This window comes from Semicossyphus pulcher, unplaced genomic scaffold, assembly GCF_022749685.1.
Source record: "Semicossyphus pulcher isolate SPU_LCO1_2020_fin unplaced genomic scaffold, fSemPul1.0.p SCAF_9, whole genome shotgun sequence".
Lineage (NCBI taxonomy): Eukaryota > Metazoa > Chordata > Actinopteri > Labriformes > Labridae > Semicossyphus > Semicossyphus pulcher.
In genome coordinates, this window is record NW_027211770.1 from 17,631,211 (window position 1) to 17,651,004 (window position 19,794).

General features: G+C 42.9%; 2 protein-coding genes across 2 annotated transcripts; one reads left to right on the forward strand and one right to left on the reverse strand.

Moving 5' to 3' along the window:
- The first annotated feature begins 1,581 nt into the window (after positions 1-1,581).
- Positions 1,582-11,162, forward strand: LOC138584095 (kinesin-like protein KIFC3). The gene is made up of 20 exons (XM_069656239.1): positions 1,582-1,794; positions 1,981-2,103; positions 2,332-2,428; positions 2,580-2,737; positions 2,841-3,093; positions 5,068-5,240; positions 5,615-5,680; positions 5,887-6,024; positions 6,126-6,323; positions 6,410-6,583; positions 7,136-7,283; positions 8,039-8,169; positions 8,263-8,374; positions 8,451-8,632; positions 8,707-8,811; positions 8,902-9,032; positions 9,122-9,242; positions 9,328-9,457; positions 9,648-9,877; positions 9,968-11,162. Exons 2-20 carry the CDS (start codon positions 2,002-2,004, stop codon positions 10,091-10,093), a joined length of 2,775 nt encoding a protein of 924 aa, XP_069512340.1. The 5' UTR covers positions 1,582-1,794; positions 1,981-2,001; the 3' UTR covers positions 10,094-11,162.
- Positions 10,867-19,470, reverse strand: ccdc12 (coiled-coil domain containing 12). Its single transcript, XM_069656241.1, has 7 exons — positions 19,372-19,470; positions 16,273-16,343; positions 12,958-13,037; positions 12,746-12,807; positions 12,618-12,652; positions 12,430-12,506; positions 10,867-11,787 (listed from the first exon to the last, which is right to left on the reverse strand). Exons 1-7 carry the CDS (start codon positions 19,453-19,455, stop codon positions 11,708-11,710), a joined length of 489 nt encoding a protein of 162 aa, XP_069512342.1. The 5' UTR covers positions 19,456-19,470; the 3' UTR covers positions 10,867-11,707.
- Between the last annotated feature and the right edge of the window lie 324 nt (positions 19,471-19,794).

The window sequence follows — 19,794 nt, forward strand, 5'->3', positions numbered from 1 at the left end:
TTATTAAGCAAAAAGCTGCTTTTTTCCTCCTATTCTATATTAAATAGATGGAAATTAACGAGAGTTATGCTGACAAAACTAACACTACAAAGACTTCACCGTGGGCTCTGGGAAATTAAAGGCACTGTTTAAAACATTGGTAATTGCTAGTAAAGTGATAAATGTACAAAAGAAAACATACAGAATGCATGCCCCCTCTAAATTATTAAATTTAAAAAAATATAGAAATAGAATCAAATACAAAACACTAAAAAAAAGGCAACATGTAGCAAACTCAAATGTCTTACATACCAAATTTAACTGCACTGATAAAAACTTCAGTGTTCTCAGTAACACTAAAATTAAACCATTTATAATAAAGAGAGAAAAGGCTATAACAATTTCTGTTAAGTTGTAGAAGAAATAATTAAAAGATACATTTAAAATGGGGAAAAAGTTACTTGCACTTAAGTATAACACACTAACATATAGATATTTAAGGACAGCAGCAGACAAAAGCAGGTATAGCAGGATCATAATTTACAACTGATAATACATGGTGGCATTCTGCATCCCTGAAGGGCAACAATATCAGCTTTTTATATTCAGCAAGTGCCTGAGTGACATTTATTAAGCTCTTCAATTAACTCTGATGTAGCCAGGCTTGTGGGCATTTTAATTTCCTTTATGATCATTTCCAGGAATGTCAAGCGGGCTGCCCTCACCCTCAGGCCATTGACATTCACCGCACATCTCTCTGCAAACACTTTTAGTTCTGCAGAATCCAAAAACATGCAGCTGCCTCTGATCTGTTCGCTCTGCAGCCTCAGCAGTAGCACTGTTAAATATCTGCAGTGGTGGAAGCCCTGCTCTTACCTCACCGTGCCCATTTGATTCTTATCAATGCACTTTGTTTTAAATTACTTTCTTGGTTTTTATTGTTCGTGTTTGATCGGTGTAGTTTTGTTTGTCCACAGTGTTGTCTTGTCCTTAAATGATCTGAAGATTCAAAGTGGTCACTGCAGATTCTCTCTCAGGATTTCAGAGTTGTGAGCAGCTGCAGCAGCAGCAGTTTTGCTGCAGTGTTTGACCAGCCTACGTGACTCCGTGCCTTTCTGTGGGACAATGCCTTTATCAGACCTCAGGGCTCACAGGTTAGCAGGGATTTTTCAAGGTATAATGTGCACACTCGGGATGTCAAAATGATCCTGATTGTTGCGCTGCCTGTGGGTTTTTTTTTTGTAATGATTTGTATTCAGTTCAGGTCTGTTTTTGGCAACATGGAAGTGTTTTAAAAATGTTACATGTACTTTTGTTGAATTCCTGCTCCGAAAAATGTTACTATTCACTAAAGGAAGATCATAACTTGAATAAATTATTTAAATGCTGCAGTTTGTGATCTTTATTAGCACCTGGATTACACATCTCATCCACCTCTGCCTCTCTGGCTGCTGGTATCAGCATCACCTCTACATCTCAATCAGTCTCCATTCTGTATCTGTCACTCCGGCACTGCAGCGGATCAGGTAGCTGCACTGAGCATGCTCGCGGCAGCTGCAGCCTGTAGACGGAGCAAAGTGGCGAGGAGGTGGAGAAGGAGGAGAAAGGGGAGGAGAGAGAGAGAGAAGGGCAGAGAGGGAGTCGCACTGGAGCTGCACACAGCCAGCCGGGATGCTGTTGCAGCTCTGAGAACGAGGGCTGCATGAGGAGATCTGTCATTTTCACACACACACACACAGATGGAGCGTGAGCGGGGAATGCAGATGACGGGAGCGTCGGATTGTAATCGTAAAGGAGGAGACGATATGTGATAAGGTAAAGAGGATAAAGCATAATGCATGATGGGATGGAGTGATGGTTAAAAATGTTGCACCTCTGGAGATCATTATTCATCCTTTGATAATCCTTAAACTTGAGTGTGATGATCAATCAGGGTAAGAAATAGGATTGTGTCACCTGTTAGAGCTCCGTGTGATCACTGAACTCTGCTGTCATTTACAGGGACTCTTGGACGGCGTGGAGATGTACGCCTTCTACTCCCTTTTAGTCTACATCTTCTACACTGTCTTCAAGAAGGAGGAGGAGGAAGAGGCCTTAGAGGGGGCGTGTGGAGCTTCCTCAGACGTATGTCTAGCCACATCATGTCCATCCTCGGGGGTCGTCTGTTTGCAGAAGCATTTTTTTGCGGGGGATATGCATGCGTCACCTGACAGAGCAGAATAGTCACAATAGTCTCTGTCATTAAGGATGTAAAAGCTGCATTGTTTTGCTCTTTGTGTGCATTTATATGTATTCAGGTGAAAATATTTTGCCTGTTTATTATTTGACCCTCATGAATGTTGCTTTGCTCAGGAGACAGGACCTGTTTCCATGGAAACAGGGAGCAGGAGAAGAGATGGCCACACCCCCAAAAAGGGAAAAAAGGCTTCTGTTCGGCACAGCGAGTCGAGTGAGTGCTTCAAAATCATTGAGCATATTTATAAAATTAAACCTGTTGTGGGATTTTTAAGAAAAATAAAATGTGAATATTTTAGAGTAATTGGTTTATTGATGCATGCATTCCTTTACTCTGTATTGTTTGTTGATTTGTTGTCATCCAGGCAGCAGCAGTGACAGTGATGAAATGTCTCCCAGCGATGAAGACGAAGGAGATGGCCCAGATATCCCAGCATGCACTCCTCTGGCTGCCTTTTTGTCCTTCAAGCAGGAGGCTGAGAAGAGGAGGGCCTCACAAGTTCAGCTGGAGACAACAGGAAAGGTAACACAACTGAGTCATCACCTGATGCAGTAGAAGCTGCTCACTAAAATAGAAGCTTCTGCAGTGTGACTAAACTTTGTGTGTGTGCGTGTGCACTGGCCAGCTGTCAGAGTCTCCCCTGGTGGCCGTGATGTCCCACTTGCTGACTTTTCTGGAGCAGTACTCCCACTTCCAGCAGCTGCAGCAGCAGGCCGACCAGTACCGGGTCCAGCTGAAGAGGCACCGCGTCCAGCACCGGCGCCAGATGAAGGCCCTGCGAGCGTCCTACCGCCAGCGCCTCAGGGACAAGAACTGCATCATCAGCAGCCTGGAGGAGGCCATCAGCCAGCAGCAGACGCCTAGTCCACTGAGCGAGGGTGAGAGAGACAAAGGGGGAGGAGAGAGGAAAAAAAGGGATGGGGGAAGGGTGAAATTAAGGTGCAAGAGGGATTTCTCATCTCTGAGAGAAGCAGAGGTCATGTGGCTGTTTTAATATGGAACACATTAATGGATCGACTGGTGGGAAAAGAGAAGCAGGAGGAGGTGCAGGGACTTTGATTTAATTCCACGTGAGATTAGATTGGATGAGATCACCTAATGTATGAAGATGGATTAGGAGGACAATGAATTAAGACAGGCAATTTCACACGCTCGTCATAACAGGTGTCTATCTAAGGGGTTGCATGATACAGATGAAAATGTCTTGTGATCAAGTTTACAGCTGTGGAAATCCAGAAATGTTCTTCCTCTGGATGGAAATGTGAGCAGGATTTAAGAAATATCCTTCAAAAAGTCCCAGAAGTCATCAATTCTTTACGTTCTCTTCAGTTTCTTCCCTTGCTGGCTCACCCAAAAAGAGATTTTTTTCAGCCATGGACACATGTCAGAGGAGCAGACTGATTAGATTTCTGTGGGTGTTTGATTTGCTTTAGATGTCTGTATCTGCCGTGTTTCAGATGTGACCAGATGGCTCTCTGACCTCAGAGCAGGAGGCTAGACCAGACGCACCACCTGTGCATCACTTTGCTGTGCATATGTACAGCTTGTTAACAAGTGCATGAGTCCATGAAGCTGACGACAGATCAGATTCTTGTTCTGAGGTGGACTTTACAGCCTCAGAGAAATATGGCAGTATATATAATAACCACAGCATATATGAATGTCAGTGTGTAGGCGTGCTGAAGCAGAGGACTTCATGCGCACTGAGTCTCATTAGTCACAGGAAGGAGATACATGATTATGAGTGTGTTTGCTACTTGGATAGTGACTCTTTGGCTCTCTGTCATGAATAAATCATGCCTGAGAGTGCTGTTTTATTCCCTGCAAATGCACTGACAAGACCTGGCACATGCAAGGCGCCACGTGTACTTGTGTTGGACTAAAAATAGCCGGGAGTCCTCGTCCCTGCGTTGCAAGGCTGGTTGGCTTGTTTGTTTACTGTAATGCAACGTGCAGGACTAAATGGTGGAGTGATGCTGCGTCCTCGGATGTGCAGAATTTCCAACACTTGTGCATTTTTGCCTGTTTTGTGATCTTAAATTCAGTATTAAATTTGAATGAATGGCTGGTGCTCCCTTCAGTGGTCATGCACAGGAAAGCAAGAAGAAATCCCCCCTTTTTATCCATATCGTTGCGTTTCTTGCATCATCTCCAGCTGCTGTTTTAATATTTACAAAGCTCCTCAGCGCCTCTGCAGACCAGAACAGCTCGGAGACTTTTCACATTTCATGCAACCACGTTTCAGTCAACCTCACTGATGCACAGCTGTGGCCTCTCCTCCATGTTTCTTTTGTTTGTTCCTGGTACCACCGGCTCTTCCTGCACCACTGTGACACAGCAAACCTGAAGTAGCCTAAGCCGGGCCCTGCACTGAAAATCAGAGGTGACAGAGCCTTATAAATCTTTGAGGAGGAATAACGTGATTAAAATGCGGTTGGGCATGCCGCTCAGGTTCCCTGAATAACAATGGAGGAGTTTTATAAAAGTGAATCATGATTCTGCACGTGAGCAGCTGCAGTATTATGGGCCTGTGAGGTTGCCCTGGAGACTTGAGAGTGGAAACACGGCAGTGATAGCGTTAACGCCAGCGTAATGCACCATGACTACATGGTGTGTAAAATAACTTTGAGTGCATCCTTAATGTTCATTAATATTACACACACACTCAGAAGCATTCAGGCGCTCTGCAGAGATTAGTCTTATCTAAATATATGACATATAAAGCAGGTCAGAAGAAGTTCAGATTACATTGGCTGGTAATATTTCTGGGTGACCTGATATGAGGAGAGGTCTGAGGATGACTGAGTATGATGATGATGGAGAAGCTGATTACACTTATATTCCTCCCTCAGGTGAGTCCAGCAGCGATGCGGGGGCACAGGCCGGGGTCCACAGGCTGGTGGAGTCTCTGTACGGCCTGCAGGGTGAGAGGAGTAAGCTGAGAGGAGAGCTGCGTCTGCTGCACTCACAGCTGGAGCAGCAGAACAAAGACAGGCACTCACGCATACAGGCCTTCCAACAGCAGGTATGGCGCTGCATCTTATATAATAATAATAATCTGTTAAAGTTTGAAATGTTTATTTAATGTAAAAGTGGGAAGATAAAGTGTCTCGATTTCTAATTTAAAGAAACAATTACTGTTCATGCATATCTTTATGAATGTAGGACGCCTCTCAGGTCCGATATCACTGTGCATATACGTGGATGTTGTACATATTTCATGTGACTCTGTGTAATCCTACACTGCCATTAAGGCCAGGTCTCTCTTGCAAAATACATAAGGCATCTCATGAGACTTTCTGGTTTCAAAAAGACTGAATAAATAAGTGCCGAATTTAACTTCAAATTGTGCTCGTGTTTTCCCAAAAACCTTTTTGAATGTTCTTTTTTGTTGCACAGATTGATGAGCTCAAGAGCTGCATAGAGGAGCGTGAAGAGGAGCTGACGAGGCTGAGAACAGCCACAGTAAGCGCTGTCATCTATTGATTTAATCATTTATCAAGTGTCACTTCATCAGCAAATCTGCCAGTGTGTTCCCACACCCAGTGAATAAAATGCCATGTTAAAATGTCAAACAACTCAGGCCCTATGAATCCATGATGAAGAAACATCCACAAGGATACAAACTGAGGGATTCTGGTTTTGGTGCATCTCTTCTTTTCTATCCTCAGGGGGCCACAGACTCAGAGAAGCGGGTGCTGTGTCTGTCAGCAGAGAACGAGAGTCTGAAGCAGAACCTGAGCGTGACCCAAGGCCTCCTCCAGCAGCTGTCAACCATCCCGTCCCAGTCCAGCACCATGCTCATCAAGGTGAGACGCACCAGCACGGCTGAGAGCTCACAGATGTTCCACTGAGGCAGACATTAGCAACTCCAAATGGAGTTTACTTTCTATTTTATGTGCCCTGTCAGGAGAACGAAAACCTCCGCTGCAGAGTGCAGCAGCTGGAGATGTCTCTGCAGCAGCGCGCCGAGCAGCTGACACAACTGGAGCGACAGAGCGAACAGAGCGAGTGGAGGAGAGGAGAGGAGCTGAGGAAGCGAGAGGACCGAGTGAGGGAGCTGCAGCTGGAGTTGGACAGAGAGAGAGGCAAGGAGCCAGAGGTGAAGGTAAATCTGAAAGGGAGTAAAGGATAGAATTACAACATAATACACACTTACTGTAGATGGCTCTAATCAGATGTGTTTTTTCTCAGTATGTCACCAAGACGGTGGAAGTGGAATCGCCTTCCACGTTAAAACATCTCGCTAAAGCCAGACAGAGGAATGAGCTGCTGTCCGAAAAGCTGTCCAATCAGAACGAGCGGTGCAAACAGCTGGAGGAGCATATCAGGAAGTCGGATGAATACAGCTGTAATCTGCAGCACAAGGTAACAAACAAAAACATGTGAGCAGACACAGTTAATACACCTTAACGGGCAGTTTAACTGACTCTAACTTGCAGTACAAATCAATTCATAATTTGATCATATATGTGACCAGTGGTAATTGAATAATTGTGCTAAATGTACACGCATGGACATAAACTGTTTGGTGAATCATCATCACGGCTTCTGGCAATAATGCTCCATAGTTACGTTAAATATTCATCAGTACATTATAGATTATTACTGTTGGCTGCTGGCCCTTCAAAAGTAAGGGAATCAGCAACAAATCCCAGATGGTCCTCCAGATGCCATCTTTAATTCTGTCAAATAAAGAGATAACAATGACAAAGCCCACAGGGGTAAATAAACCGCACCCTGTTATTGAGAAAACACTCAAAGAGAAAATCAAAGCCAGGAGATGGAAATCTACACTTCCCTGCTGGAATCCAAACACAGATCAATGTTATTGAAAGATGAACTCATTACAGAGCTGAACCTGCACTGATTGGACCAGTCGAGCTGACAGACTGACAAATTGCTGTGCTGTTTTTACAGATTGCAGCGTATGAAAGAGAAATCAGCAAACTGAGAGAGGAGCTGCTGAAAGAGATTGGCCACTTGGAGGAGAAGAAGGAGGAGGCTGTGAAGGCTGCGGCCAACTGCTCCGCCGAGCACTTCCAGGACCTGCAGGAACAATTCTTCTGTGAGTTTCACCAAAACCCTCAAAGACGGAGATCTTTGAAGTTAAAGAAAATGGCAGTTTAATATTTTGGGAAACAGGCTTATTCACTTTCTTGCAAAAGGTAGAAGGTTGATACCACTCTTCTGTCTGTAGCATAAAATATGAAGCTGCAGCCGAGCAGGGCACTGTCAACAGGTAACAAAACCTGTAAATCACAGTTATTAACAGGTTATAACCACTTTGTTTTATCTGAATAACACAGAAAATGAAATGTAACAATGGCACGTTGCGAGAGATGTACCTGACTGTTTCTTGTCCGTGCCCTACTTTTTCATTACTCTTAATGCTAAGCTAAGCTAACTAGCTACTTGCCATTGGTTAGCAGCCAGGTAGCCAGTTTGCAGATATAAGATCAGTAATAATGTTTTCATCTAACTCGGCAGGAGAGCAAATAAGCGTATTTCCCCAAACGTTAAACCACTTCCTTTAATACACAAGCCATTCCCAAACTTACGAATGCCATGGCCCCTCCGAACCATTAATTACACAATAGTGATGAACAATTGAGAACAAAATTTGTTAACATATTTAAACTTAATAAATAGAAATATTATGTGAAATTCAGCCTACGGAGAAACTTTTTATGTGTTTATTGTAAATGAGCTCTTGCGGCCCATCTGCAGTACCTTCAAGGCCCAACAACGGGCCGCGCCCCACGCTTTGGGAGTCATTGAAATAGATCTGTTGAGACAACACGTTGGTTTTTCTTCCGTCAGGCTTACAGAAGCGCCTGACAGCTCTCCCTCCAACTTTACGCTCCATGAAGACGGACTACACCAGCCTGAGGAGCCAGATCAGAAACTTCTCAGACTTTTACGGATCAGCTATCAATGAAGCAAAAAAACAGGTTTGTTCTGTCACATCACACACTGACGTATTCTCCTGTATTAACGATAAATGATGACCCAATCGAAAACGTTTTTTTGCTGTCTATCGGCAGATCTCAGCAGTGATCAGTGAGATGTCTGAAGCCAACAAAGATCTTCTGGAGAAATATCGGAAGGAGGTCGCACTGCGCAGGAAGTACCACGAGCAGCTGGTGGAGCTCAAAGGTACGCAGAGAGGACATCATACAATAAATGACAGGAAATTAAACCCATCTCATGATCTGGTGCTGCTTTTTTTAAGGCAACATCCGCGTGCTGTGTCGTGTGAAGCCTGTGCTGAAGGAGGACCAGCACGAGGAGGGACAGTCGGTGGTGGTGACGACGGACCCGAACAACGAGTCCTCACTCAACGTGCTGAACAAAGGGAAGGGTCGCATCTTTGAACTGGACAAGGTCTTCCATCCTCAGGCCACACAGGAGGAGGTATGATAATGAACAACATGTGCAGGAAGTACAACAATAGCAAGAATTCTAACCATTTTTTGTTGCTGCTTCAGGTCTTTCAGGAGATTGAACCTCTTGTGACGTCTTGCATCGATGGCTACCATGTCTGCATATTTGCCTATGGACAAACTGGCTCTGGAAAGACGCACACAATGGAGGTATACAATCTGGTTTAACAGCATTGTTGTAGCGCTTAAGTGAGGATCCATAATGTAAGCTGCATGCTAAGTGTTTTTGGGGATTTTCAGGGCAGTGTAGAGAACCCAGGCATCAACCAGCGAGCCCTGAAATATCTCTTCAACGTGATCGAGGAGAGGAAGGACATGTGGTCTTACACAGTCACTGTCAGCTCTGTGGAGATCTACAACGAGGTGCTAAGGTAGAGTTTGCTGCTTTAGTCCTTATTTACAGCCTCCAGACTCTCGCCTCTTGGTTGATTTATTGTTGGTGTCATCTTTTGGTTCTCAGAGACCTGCTGAGTAAAGACGGAGAGAAGCTGGACATAAAGATCAACCCGGACGGAACAGGACAGCTGCATGTGCCGGGCCTCAGGGTCATCGAGGTCAAGAGCTTTCAGCACATCAAGAAGGTGATACAGTGTGTTTTAAACAGTCAGTGCTGAAGAAGTAGAAATAACCGTTCAATGATGCTAATTTTTTCTTGTATTTATCAAGATTTTAGCCCAAGCCAGAAGGAACAGGATCACCTTCGGTACTCAGATGAACCAGCACAGCTCCCGATCCCACGCTCTGCTCTGTATCACCGTTCAGGGCACCGACCTCGCAACCGGGTCCAAAACAACAGGTCAGACAGTCAGGAATTTTAGCTTTGAAAAATTGTAATTATGAAACTTTCCTGCAAATAAAGCAACTGAATCGGACTGAAAAAACACATCAGAGAAGCTTCTGATCAGGATTCAGTCAGGCACATGTGGGTGCAGAGGTTACGGTCTTCATCATCTAACCTTTAAATGAATAAATCTGTCTGTCCTCAGGCAAGCTGAACCTGGTGGACCTGGCTGGCTCTGAGCGGGTCTGGAAGTCAGGTGCAGAGGGAGAGAGGCTGAAGGAGGCTCAGAATATTAACCGCTCCCTGCTGGCGCTGGGGGACGTCATCCAGGCACTGAGAGCTCGGCAGACTCACATCCCTTTCAGGAACTCCCGCCTCACCTACTTATTACAGGACTCCCTGGGCAAAGGCAGCAAGACGGTCATGGTAGTACAGGTGAGGCGATACTGCTCCAACTTTTCAGTTTTATGTCCATCTTGTGTCTTTGTTAGTGCTTGCTTTAAGACTCTTTGTTTTCTCCCGAAGGTGTCTGCTCTGGACAGTAATGTGGGAGAGACCTTGTGCTCGCTGAAGTTTGCCCAGAGGGTGTGCAAGGTGGAGCTGGGTCCTGCGGCCAGGAAGATCGAATCCGGTGGAGGACAGTGCGACTGACAGCCTGGAATCAGTCGCTTCCTGTTTCCAGTGATCACCAGGAAGCCATGAATGCATTAGTCAGATTTTACCCAGACGATCGACCAATCATAACGCAGTATCAACAACAATAACAGCAATCCTGCTCAAGGGCTAAATCTGTGGAGGACGCGTGACACCCGCATGCCGATCTTTAATTCAGGTTAGGGATTAAGGTTATTGGCCTCCTCCTCGCTATTTTCTGCTTTTAACGACCCTTTATCTTTAAGATAATCTGCATGCAGGAGTGTTTATTTTTCCACTTTGAGTGCCAAAAACAACCTCTTACTCCCCACAGTCTCAGATTTGATGCTTCCTTGATCTACAAAATCCTTTCATGAAATGCCAAAATCCAGGACTCTTCTTATCGGCCTCTCGAGGCTTTTCTCGAAGTATTTAAAAACTCATGTGCAGACGGGTTCTCAAAGCTTCCAGAGCCACAACATCAACACTTGAGTTGTTGCAGTATTAAATCATCTTGCTATAAATGTGTGTAGTTTGTGAGCTTCATCTCCAGTGTTGTATATTTTTGAGAGTTGTAGTGTGTAGGAGAATCTGTTTTGTAGATGAAACTATGGGCTATTAACCATGACGACACTTACGCCACATTTGTGTAGTTTTTTTGTGAACTTCAGGAGAGCAGAACGCTCTTAGTTTCTCTTTAGAGCCTCGATTATTTGCCTTTTGAGGAAAGAACGGATCAGGTGGCCTTGATTTAAGAGTGGTCATATAATGAACAGTGCAATATAATATGATGGAGGAGGCGGTCTGGGCCTACGTGGACAGAAGATGCACTTTATTGTGAAAGGAGGGTTTTAGTTCAGAACAGGTGTTTAGGTGCTTGCAATAGATATCACTTGTGAATGTCATACCAAAAACAGCTTATTGTTATTTGTTCATCATTGTTCCTCTATTTATCACCTGTTGAATCAAAATAGACTTTTGATTCAAGTGTAGCAAGACATTAATGTTGCAGTAACTATAGAGGTCACTTCATGATGATTAGAGTCAATTTACAGATACTTTTCTGAATAAATATGATGGATTTAAATGTGTCTTTTTCTTATTGGATTCTTAGTGACAATTAGATTATTAAAAGGCAACATATACACAACGTCCCTGGTTCCCCACTGACCTCGTTACATTTCCTCCCCAGTGTTTTGTAATGTGATATAAAAACATACATTTGAAAAAGTTTGTTAAAACGTGCCAGTATCTCTCGAACATCTGAAAAAGTTGTAGGCCATTACCCAATGTGGCAAATAGCAGGATAGCTTTATGGAAATATAAATGGTGCCAATCCTAGCTTTCAAATAAAGGCAAAAAAACCCCACGTGCAAATATGAATCTGACATTTGAAAAATTCACATTATTTTATTTGAAAATATAAAATATTACAACAAAACATGGATGCTGCTTATTCAAGCACATAAACATGATGTACTAGTACATATTCATCTGTAATAATACAGAAAGGAGATATGAAAACACCACTTGACTCCCTGCAGCGATGAAAGTGGCCATCGGCACAGATGTGACAGTAAAGTCCTCGTAAGCTGAGGCCATGCCTCTCTAGTCTCTTTTTTTTTTATTCAATCAGTCTGAGTCTCCTTCCTCCGCTCCTGCTGCTCCCACCACACCGGCCAGCTCCTCTTCACTGCCTCGCAGACGATCCCCTGGGCACAAACACTCACGGTCAGCTTGATTCATTCATTTATAACATCCTTTAATTGCTAGTTACACTAAACGTAGATGCTGCTTATTGACCATGACTCTCTTTAAGGTCTCATTCAGGATGAGTCAATCATATGCACCATTGACATCCCTGTCGTCCTAGCAACAGATGATACACTCTACTGGCAGAGCACAATAAACAATGGTCTTTAACAGAGATAGTAAATACAGCGTACTGCCAGGCTTTAATTTACATCAAAATAAAGCCACAGTAAAGTCTGAGTTTTAACAAGAGGCGTACTGGAAATATAAATAGTGACTGTTTGTTTACATTTATATATTACTACCTGTACTCTGAATACATTAAAATGTAATCACTGTCACATATGAATCAAAGGGAAAGCCTCTACAGTTAAACGTGCTTCGTGTTCTCCTTGAAAGCTCGCAGCTATTTTTAGCCTGTGGATCACACATCAGTGCAGGAATCACACCTGCTGATGTTATCAGAAGGCGTGGAGCCTCTGCGGAGTCTGGAGACCACAAAGCAATTAGCCTAATAATTCACGCCTCGCTCAGACACGCTCGTCTCTGTAGTGTCAGGAACATTCAGCGATAAAAAAGCATGAAAAATGGGAAATACTAACGGATGAGCTCAGCGATCGCTCTCTGCGTTCTCCTCTCCAACTTCTCCAGTTTCTTTGCCACGTCACGCTTCAGATCCCTAAATTCAGAATCAAAATAAAAAGATACATTTCAGTTAAAATTGCTTTTTGAATAGAAAAGATTAAAGCATCATACAGGTTGAAAATTAACTTTCAAAAAGGAGTCTTACCAGTCTGGCTTTCTCGGAGCAAGGTTGGCCAAATCCTGAGGAAAGACAACAACAGAATGAGACATTTTCTTTCACTAGTTTGCCTCTTCAGGTCAGGGAATCACATCTAGCTAGAAAGGAGTACTCACCACTTCCTCGATAATGGGCTCTGGATTAGCTGCTTCTAACTGGTCTCTTACTTTATCCTCCACTGCAACATAAAGTAGTTATCATCAGGCATAAATGAAATATGATAATAGCAACAATTATGTAATAACAGCACCTTCCTGGTTTGATTTTAAAGGCACCGTAACATAAAAAATGTTATTTTTAAGCTTGTTTATGCTAGAAGAGTTCTCACCTGATGCAGGTTTGGCTTTGGGCACCTGTCTCTCCTTCAGCTCCTCATCCTCTGGGGTGTAATTCCTCAGCTTCAGCTCCCTGACGAGAAGAAGCAATGTGAGTCAACTTGTACCTCCAGGTGTGATGAGTGAACACAGATAAGCTTAAGAATACATGTTGCACACTCCTGTGACCGTCCAGGAGGGGGCAGTGTAGGCAAATGTATTCCACCAGAGTTTAAGAGGCACCATCTGCAAACGCTTCACAGCTGCACATCTAATGTCTAGAGGGGTTAGGGTATAATGTCCCCTTTATTCCCCATGAACACATGATTAACATGTTCCACCTGCGACTGGGCACGGACTTGCAGCAAACAGCTGAGGAATGTCGTCCTTGATGTTGAATTACGCACTCTCTCATCACATCTCGACACAGAGGAATTCTTGGCAAGCTTTATGAGACATCTCTGCAGATTACACACCGAGTCCAGAGTCAGAGGTAAACTACTGTCCGACCGGGCACGGACCGAGACAGCCATCAGCTGCTGTGAGCTTAACGTGCATTTGCGATAAAGCTCGAGAGGGTACGCTGCTGATACATTCATCACACCCCTGCTGCCAACAGACAGACCCATGCCTTGTATGGGTACGGGCAGGAATGCTAGTCATGTTCTGTCTGCTGAGGTCCACTCCTGGTTCACACATCTCTCTCTCTCTCTCTGCCTCCTGAATCATCAATACTGCTCTATCACCTTATCCTGAAATAAAAGGAATTCCAAAACAAGGTGATCGCGCCTTTCCTATTGCAGCCCCGACCCTCGGGAATCATCTCCCACAATCCATCAGATCTGCTGAATCTTTGGACGGTTTCAAGAAGCAGCTAAAAACTCATTTGTACAGACACGCCTTCTTGTAACTCAATATCTCTGTCTTGTGATTTTTGGCTTTTGCTTTTATGTTTTATTATTTCCTTGTTTGTGAAGCACTTTGTAATCTGGTGTTTTAAAAAGTGCTCTATAAAAAAAGCTACTTTATCCTCTTGTGCTGCATTATACAATATAGTGACAGCATGTGGAAATTGAAGTGTAGGGGTGCAAAAGCCAAGTAAACACCAAAGGACTGTCGGGAGAAAAATCCATTATAATCTTCCCATTGTTGAGCTTTTGTGCAAGGTTGATTTTTGTCTACATTATGTCCTCTGGGGGACATGCACGGTTTAAACTCCATGTGTTCATTTAAAGTTTTCCTGTGCAGACTTAGTGGCACAAGAATGGTCACCAAAACATTCATACACATCCTATGAGGGCCACAAATATTACAGGAAATTTAAAGGATGTTTCGACATTCATATTAAAGCTCTCTTGTCATGGAAACGTTTTTTAACCTGATGAGGGTGCTAAACAAAAAGTCGGCAGTTCATCACCATCTATAGATAGGGATGCACGATATTGGATTTTTTGTCGATATCCGATATGCCGATATTTTACAACTCATTTAGCCGATTACCGATACCCATATTTTTTTCCCGCACACCTAATTGCAGAGATCATCAACTCTCTTCTGTATTGGAATTAGCGTACAGTTTAATGGTGATACTCTTATCACATTTGTTACAACGGTCGGGGTGACGGGTCTTGAGATGGTTAAAGTTTGTAGTGTTGACAAACTTTGCCTTGGCTCCTCCTCGCATCACCGAAGCTGAGCAGTCATTGCAAATAACAGTTCTGCTATCTATTTCGGACACTTTGAAAAACTTCCACACCACGGACATTTTGGCTTCTAACTCTCTCATGCTGCAGGTAGACACACGTCACGTCATTACGCTGTGCCGCACAGGTCTTCTTCGCGGCGGGGACATTGCGCCGAGGTCGGGCATTTAATCAAGTATGCAGCAGCCCATTATTTTATCGGTTAAATATATCGGCGGATATCGGCATGTTGGCCGATGTCCGATAGTTCATTTTTAAGCCAATATCGGCCGATACCGATAACGTGCCGATAATATCGTGCATCCCTATCTATAGCAATTAGGGAACTTTCATATCAGAGCTGAATTTCAAGCCATCTCTGCAGGCAAAACAAGGTACAAAAGGGAAGGCAGACATAAAAAACATTTCCCTTTTAAGCCGCACCACTAACAAGAGAGATTAAACAGTCTGTTCATGTACATTTTCTGCCTTCAAAGTTTGACACCACTCCTTTTGTCTTAACTCTCTCTTAGCTGGATGCGTCCAAACCTTTCGAGTGTGTTTACACATTTCCACTTCAAGCACACATCAAAGAGAGCGAGTGATAAATTCAGAGGACTGACCAAACTGTTTAGAGGGAGCTGTGGCAGAGGAGGAGGAGCGGCAGTGTTTGAATGTTTAAACTGTCATAAAGCTACCTGTCCCGTTAACAGGGCAGCCTTTTTCTTTACATGAGCCACACAGACTGTTGACGCTGACATGTAATAGATCAATATTTTACTTTTGAATGGGCATGAATATTATTTGATATTTATCCATTTATATATATTTGATAAATATATTTTAAACCTACATACCTGTACGTCTATCTTTAAAAAAAGCAGCCCTCACAACACCTTACGAGACATTACAGGGAAAGCAGCATGGTGTGTTAGAATGTATGATAACAGCCAGTGAGCTGAAGACCTTAATGGCCAAACTCTACCGTGTTCTTCCCTACCTTGGTTAGGCAATTTGATCACCCATGAAACTTTAATACAATTCACAGGACGCGTTACACTCACGCCCTGCTACAAATGTGTGTTATGACTTAGCTAAACAAAGACTAAAAAAACAGAGTACATTCAACGCTGACCTTTTTCTCTTCACTGACAAATGTCTAAATTAGGCCTTCAAACTGTGCTGCTATTTTCATGCTCATGAGAGAGATCAGTCCTGTTGGACTGGAGGAAAAACAGCGGCACTCCCTCAGTGCCGTCAGTTCAAAGTCATTAAATATAAACAATGGAAAAAAGGTCCTGTAGGACAGGAAAGATGGCTGCTCCTTCCTACTGACTAACACACAAAGTTGAGTGAGCTGCAGGATATTTGAGCAGCTATTAACACAGGGCTGTGATCCAGCCCAGTGTAAACACAACCTGAACTGAGACATGCTCTGTGTTACAAGAAGATGGTGTTCAGACAAAGGGCAGATAAATGCTGATGTTGTGTTGATGAACTTTCATATCAGTTCATTTCTGTTTTCTGCGGCTTAAGAAGCCTCCGGTGATGTGGGGAGCAACAGTGAGCTATGATTGCTAAAAGTCATGACATGCATACAAAGATAATAAATAACCACCATTTTTGTTTTAGGTGTTTTGAACCAACCTGTGCCTCTCTACAGTCGTCTCCTCCAGTGCAGCCTTTTTCTTCTCTGGCTCCCCATCGTCCTCTCGCCCCTGTAAAATATCAAAACACCATCGTTAAAATAACTTCAGTAAACCATACATGTACTCTTCAGTCCGGAGGAAGCATAGGTTAATATTGTATGAGTTTTATTATTGCTGACATTACGCATTAATGTGATGTACAACTTTTAGAACTGGGCCTAAAAAAAGAAGTCACAAATTGCTCTGGGACGAGCTGCAACGACCAAACAGGAATAACTGACGTTCTCTGCAAAAAAGCATTTCAGATTCTGGCCTGAACTAAACGATCCACATATCAGCGATAGAGCAAACTAAATATGAAAGAGCCTTGCAGAACTTCCAGAAAAGATCATATTGACCCCGAGAGAAACGTGGTAACAATGGATATCAAACCCCTCCCATCTTGCATTTTCCTGAAGAGGCTTCCTGTCCACCTGCTGGAACAATTCAGGGGACTGACTCACTCTTGAAGTTCAGTACAAAAGGAAAACAACCCCAAGCTTCAGGAATGTCAACAGTCGTTTATCAAACATTGCTGGCCGAGCCAGTATGCTTCAGATCAACCCGAGCTAAGAGAAACACAGTCTGCCAAAACAGTGGCTCGCACACTGAACAGGCTTTCCTGTTGCAAGAAGTTTTCATATCCAAACCGCAGAGACTGGGGCAGAACGACTGTGTAATGTTTACATGGTTCAACACAGAGAGAGGCCCGACTGAGGAGCAGCTGAAAGTCTGCTGCTACAAACTGCTCTCAGTCCCGCAGGACATGCGGGCAAGAATAAAGGTGTGTGTTGATACAGAATTATGATTACAATTATAATGTGTACAATGAGCCCAGGGCAGACAATACCAGCTTTCATATGTTTTAATCAACTTGTTGTTACTAGGGATGCACGATATTATCGGCACGTTATCGGTATCGGCCGATATCGGCTTAAAAATGAACTATCGGACATCGGCCAACACGCTGATATCCGCCGATATAATTAACCGATAAAATAATGGGCTGCTGCATACTTGATTAAATGCCCGACCTCGGCGCAATGTCCCCGGCGCGGAGAAGACCTGAGCGGCGCAGCGTGATGACGTCACGTGTGTCTACCTGCAGCATGAGAGAGTTAGAAGCCAAAATGTCCGTGGTGTGGACGTTTTTCAAAGTGTCCAAAAAAGATAGCAAAACTGCTGTTTGCAATGACTGCTCAGCTTCGGTGATGCGAGGAGGAGCCAAGGCAAAGTCTTTCAACACTACAAACTTGATTAACCATCTCAAGACCCGTCACCCCGACCGTTGTAACACATGTGATAAGAGTATCACCATTATACTGTACGCTAATTCCAATACAGAAGAGAGTTGATGATCTCTGCAATTAGGTGTGGGGGAAAAAAATATCGGTATCAGTAATCGGCTAAATGAGTTGTAAAATATTGGCATATCAGATATTGGCAAAAAATCTAATATCGTGCATCCCTAGTTGTTACACCACTTCTTATCCCATTTAAAATTCAAAGATTTCATGTCAGTAAATGGTTGTAACAAATATTGACTATGATAATGATGATCAGTTTCCTCTCTTTCCAAGAGCTGATCACAAATAGTTAAAATCGTACCTAGTACACTATGCACTATGCACTACAATGTTACAATTACAATGTTACAATTTCATTTATCAGATGCTTTCGTCCAAAGCGACGTACATCTGAGAGTTAATACAACACAAGCAACTATCAGGACAGGAGGGAACGAAGTCAGTAAGAGCCAAAAAACAGCTTCAAGTGCGACCGGACACTGGTCTAGGACACCTTGTCAGCATAAACAACATCCTCAATGTCATCATCATCAATCAATAGAATCAATATGATTAAGTGCAGAGGTGTTCATAAAGAGCTGGGTCTTTAGCTTCTTCTTAAAGGTGGAAAGGGACTCTGCGGACCGAATGGAGTTTGGTAGCTCGTTCCACCACCTGAGGACACTATGATGTCAAACCTACGACCTCTCCCGTGATAACTCAAATTATAGAGGTTTAAAGTGCAAACACCAAAATTTAATTGGTTCGTCATTTCAACTTTAGAAATATTGTACTTTGCAGAAACACATCCAATAATAGTTCTTAGAGGAAAAGCTAAAAAAAAAAAATTTAAAAAAAGAGGCACTTTTAATGCAAATCGATATCCAAAAACATTACTGTGTTTCCTTATTTTCCAAGACCTTTAAAACCAGTGACTTCATATTTGAGAAAATTAAATACTTGAGAGACACACTTTTCTAAATGATTCCCATCATTCTGAGGCAGCACAGATTATCCCATACTCTATCCACTCTACCCATTAACTCTGCTTGTCTGCAAAATAATGAGACCCTATTAGTCTCCATCCAAAAGTCTTATATACAAATACACACAAATACTGCTTTAGCTCTGGTCTTACCCACAGTCAATGGTTTTACCAAGCAGTCTGCAAAGAAGCATCAGATTTGATCCAGGAATATACAATAATATTGAGTGCATAGAAGTTCAGATTGAACATGTGACTTCTATTTGATAACAGTAGCCTACTTCACATTGACACCTTAAGATTATAGGCTAGTAGCTAGCTGTAGATAGAGAGATGTAAATATATTTCAGGCTTTTATTATATAGAGGGGGGCTGGTGTTGTAAACTAGCCTCAAATTCACATTCATTCGTAAAAATTAAGAATTATCTTGGCTAACTTTGATAAGGTTAAATTACTGTAGTTTCGTCTCTGAGAAAGAAGTCCATGCAAGTTAGCTCTAGTAGTTAGCTGCACCGGTAAACCAGACAACCTGTAACTCTAAAAGCATAGTTACAAGAAAATGTTGAGCTTAACTTGGTTCGACTCGAACGTCGAACCCTACATCCTCTCGCAGCACAAAAGCAAAGCCACGAATGATTGTTTTTCATTGATTTGCTAACTGCATAAATATGCTAACATTAGCTACAAGCTAAGTCGGTTAACGTTACCTCTCAAACAAAATAAAGCGTTTCCTACCGGCTATGTTTCATTTATCAGACACCACACATCGCAAGACAAGAAACTTACATGAATTTGTTTATCTCTCAGTGCTTTTAGCCTCTCTTTTCTCTTCAGGGCCTGCTCCTGTAGCGAACCAACATTTTTCTCCATGTTTGTCTATTACACACGCCGCTCAATGCTCTCTGATATCCATTAAGCGTCCTGACTGAGGACATAAGGCCCCCGTCGAGCACATCGATTGCAGTGGCCTGTTTCCTGATCATGTGATATTTTTGTATTTTGTTTACAATTTCTCTGAAAATCATTAATAAGATTTATTTAAATCGAAGCACTGTTGTTAAAAAAAACCAATTCCTACTTTGGATTTTTAGATTTTCCAAATTCTACGCACAGAAAAGCTCATACTGGATTGGATATATTCACAGGGGGAATCATACTTGAATTAATTTTACTTTCTGAAGCTCATACGCTGTTTTATACTGATTTCAT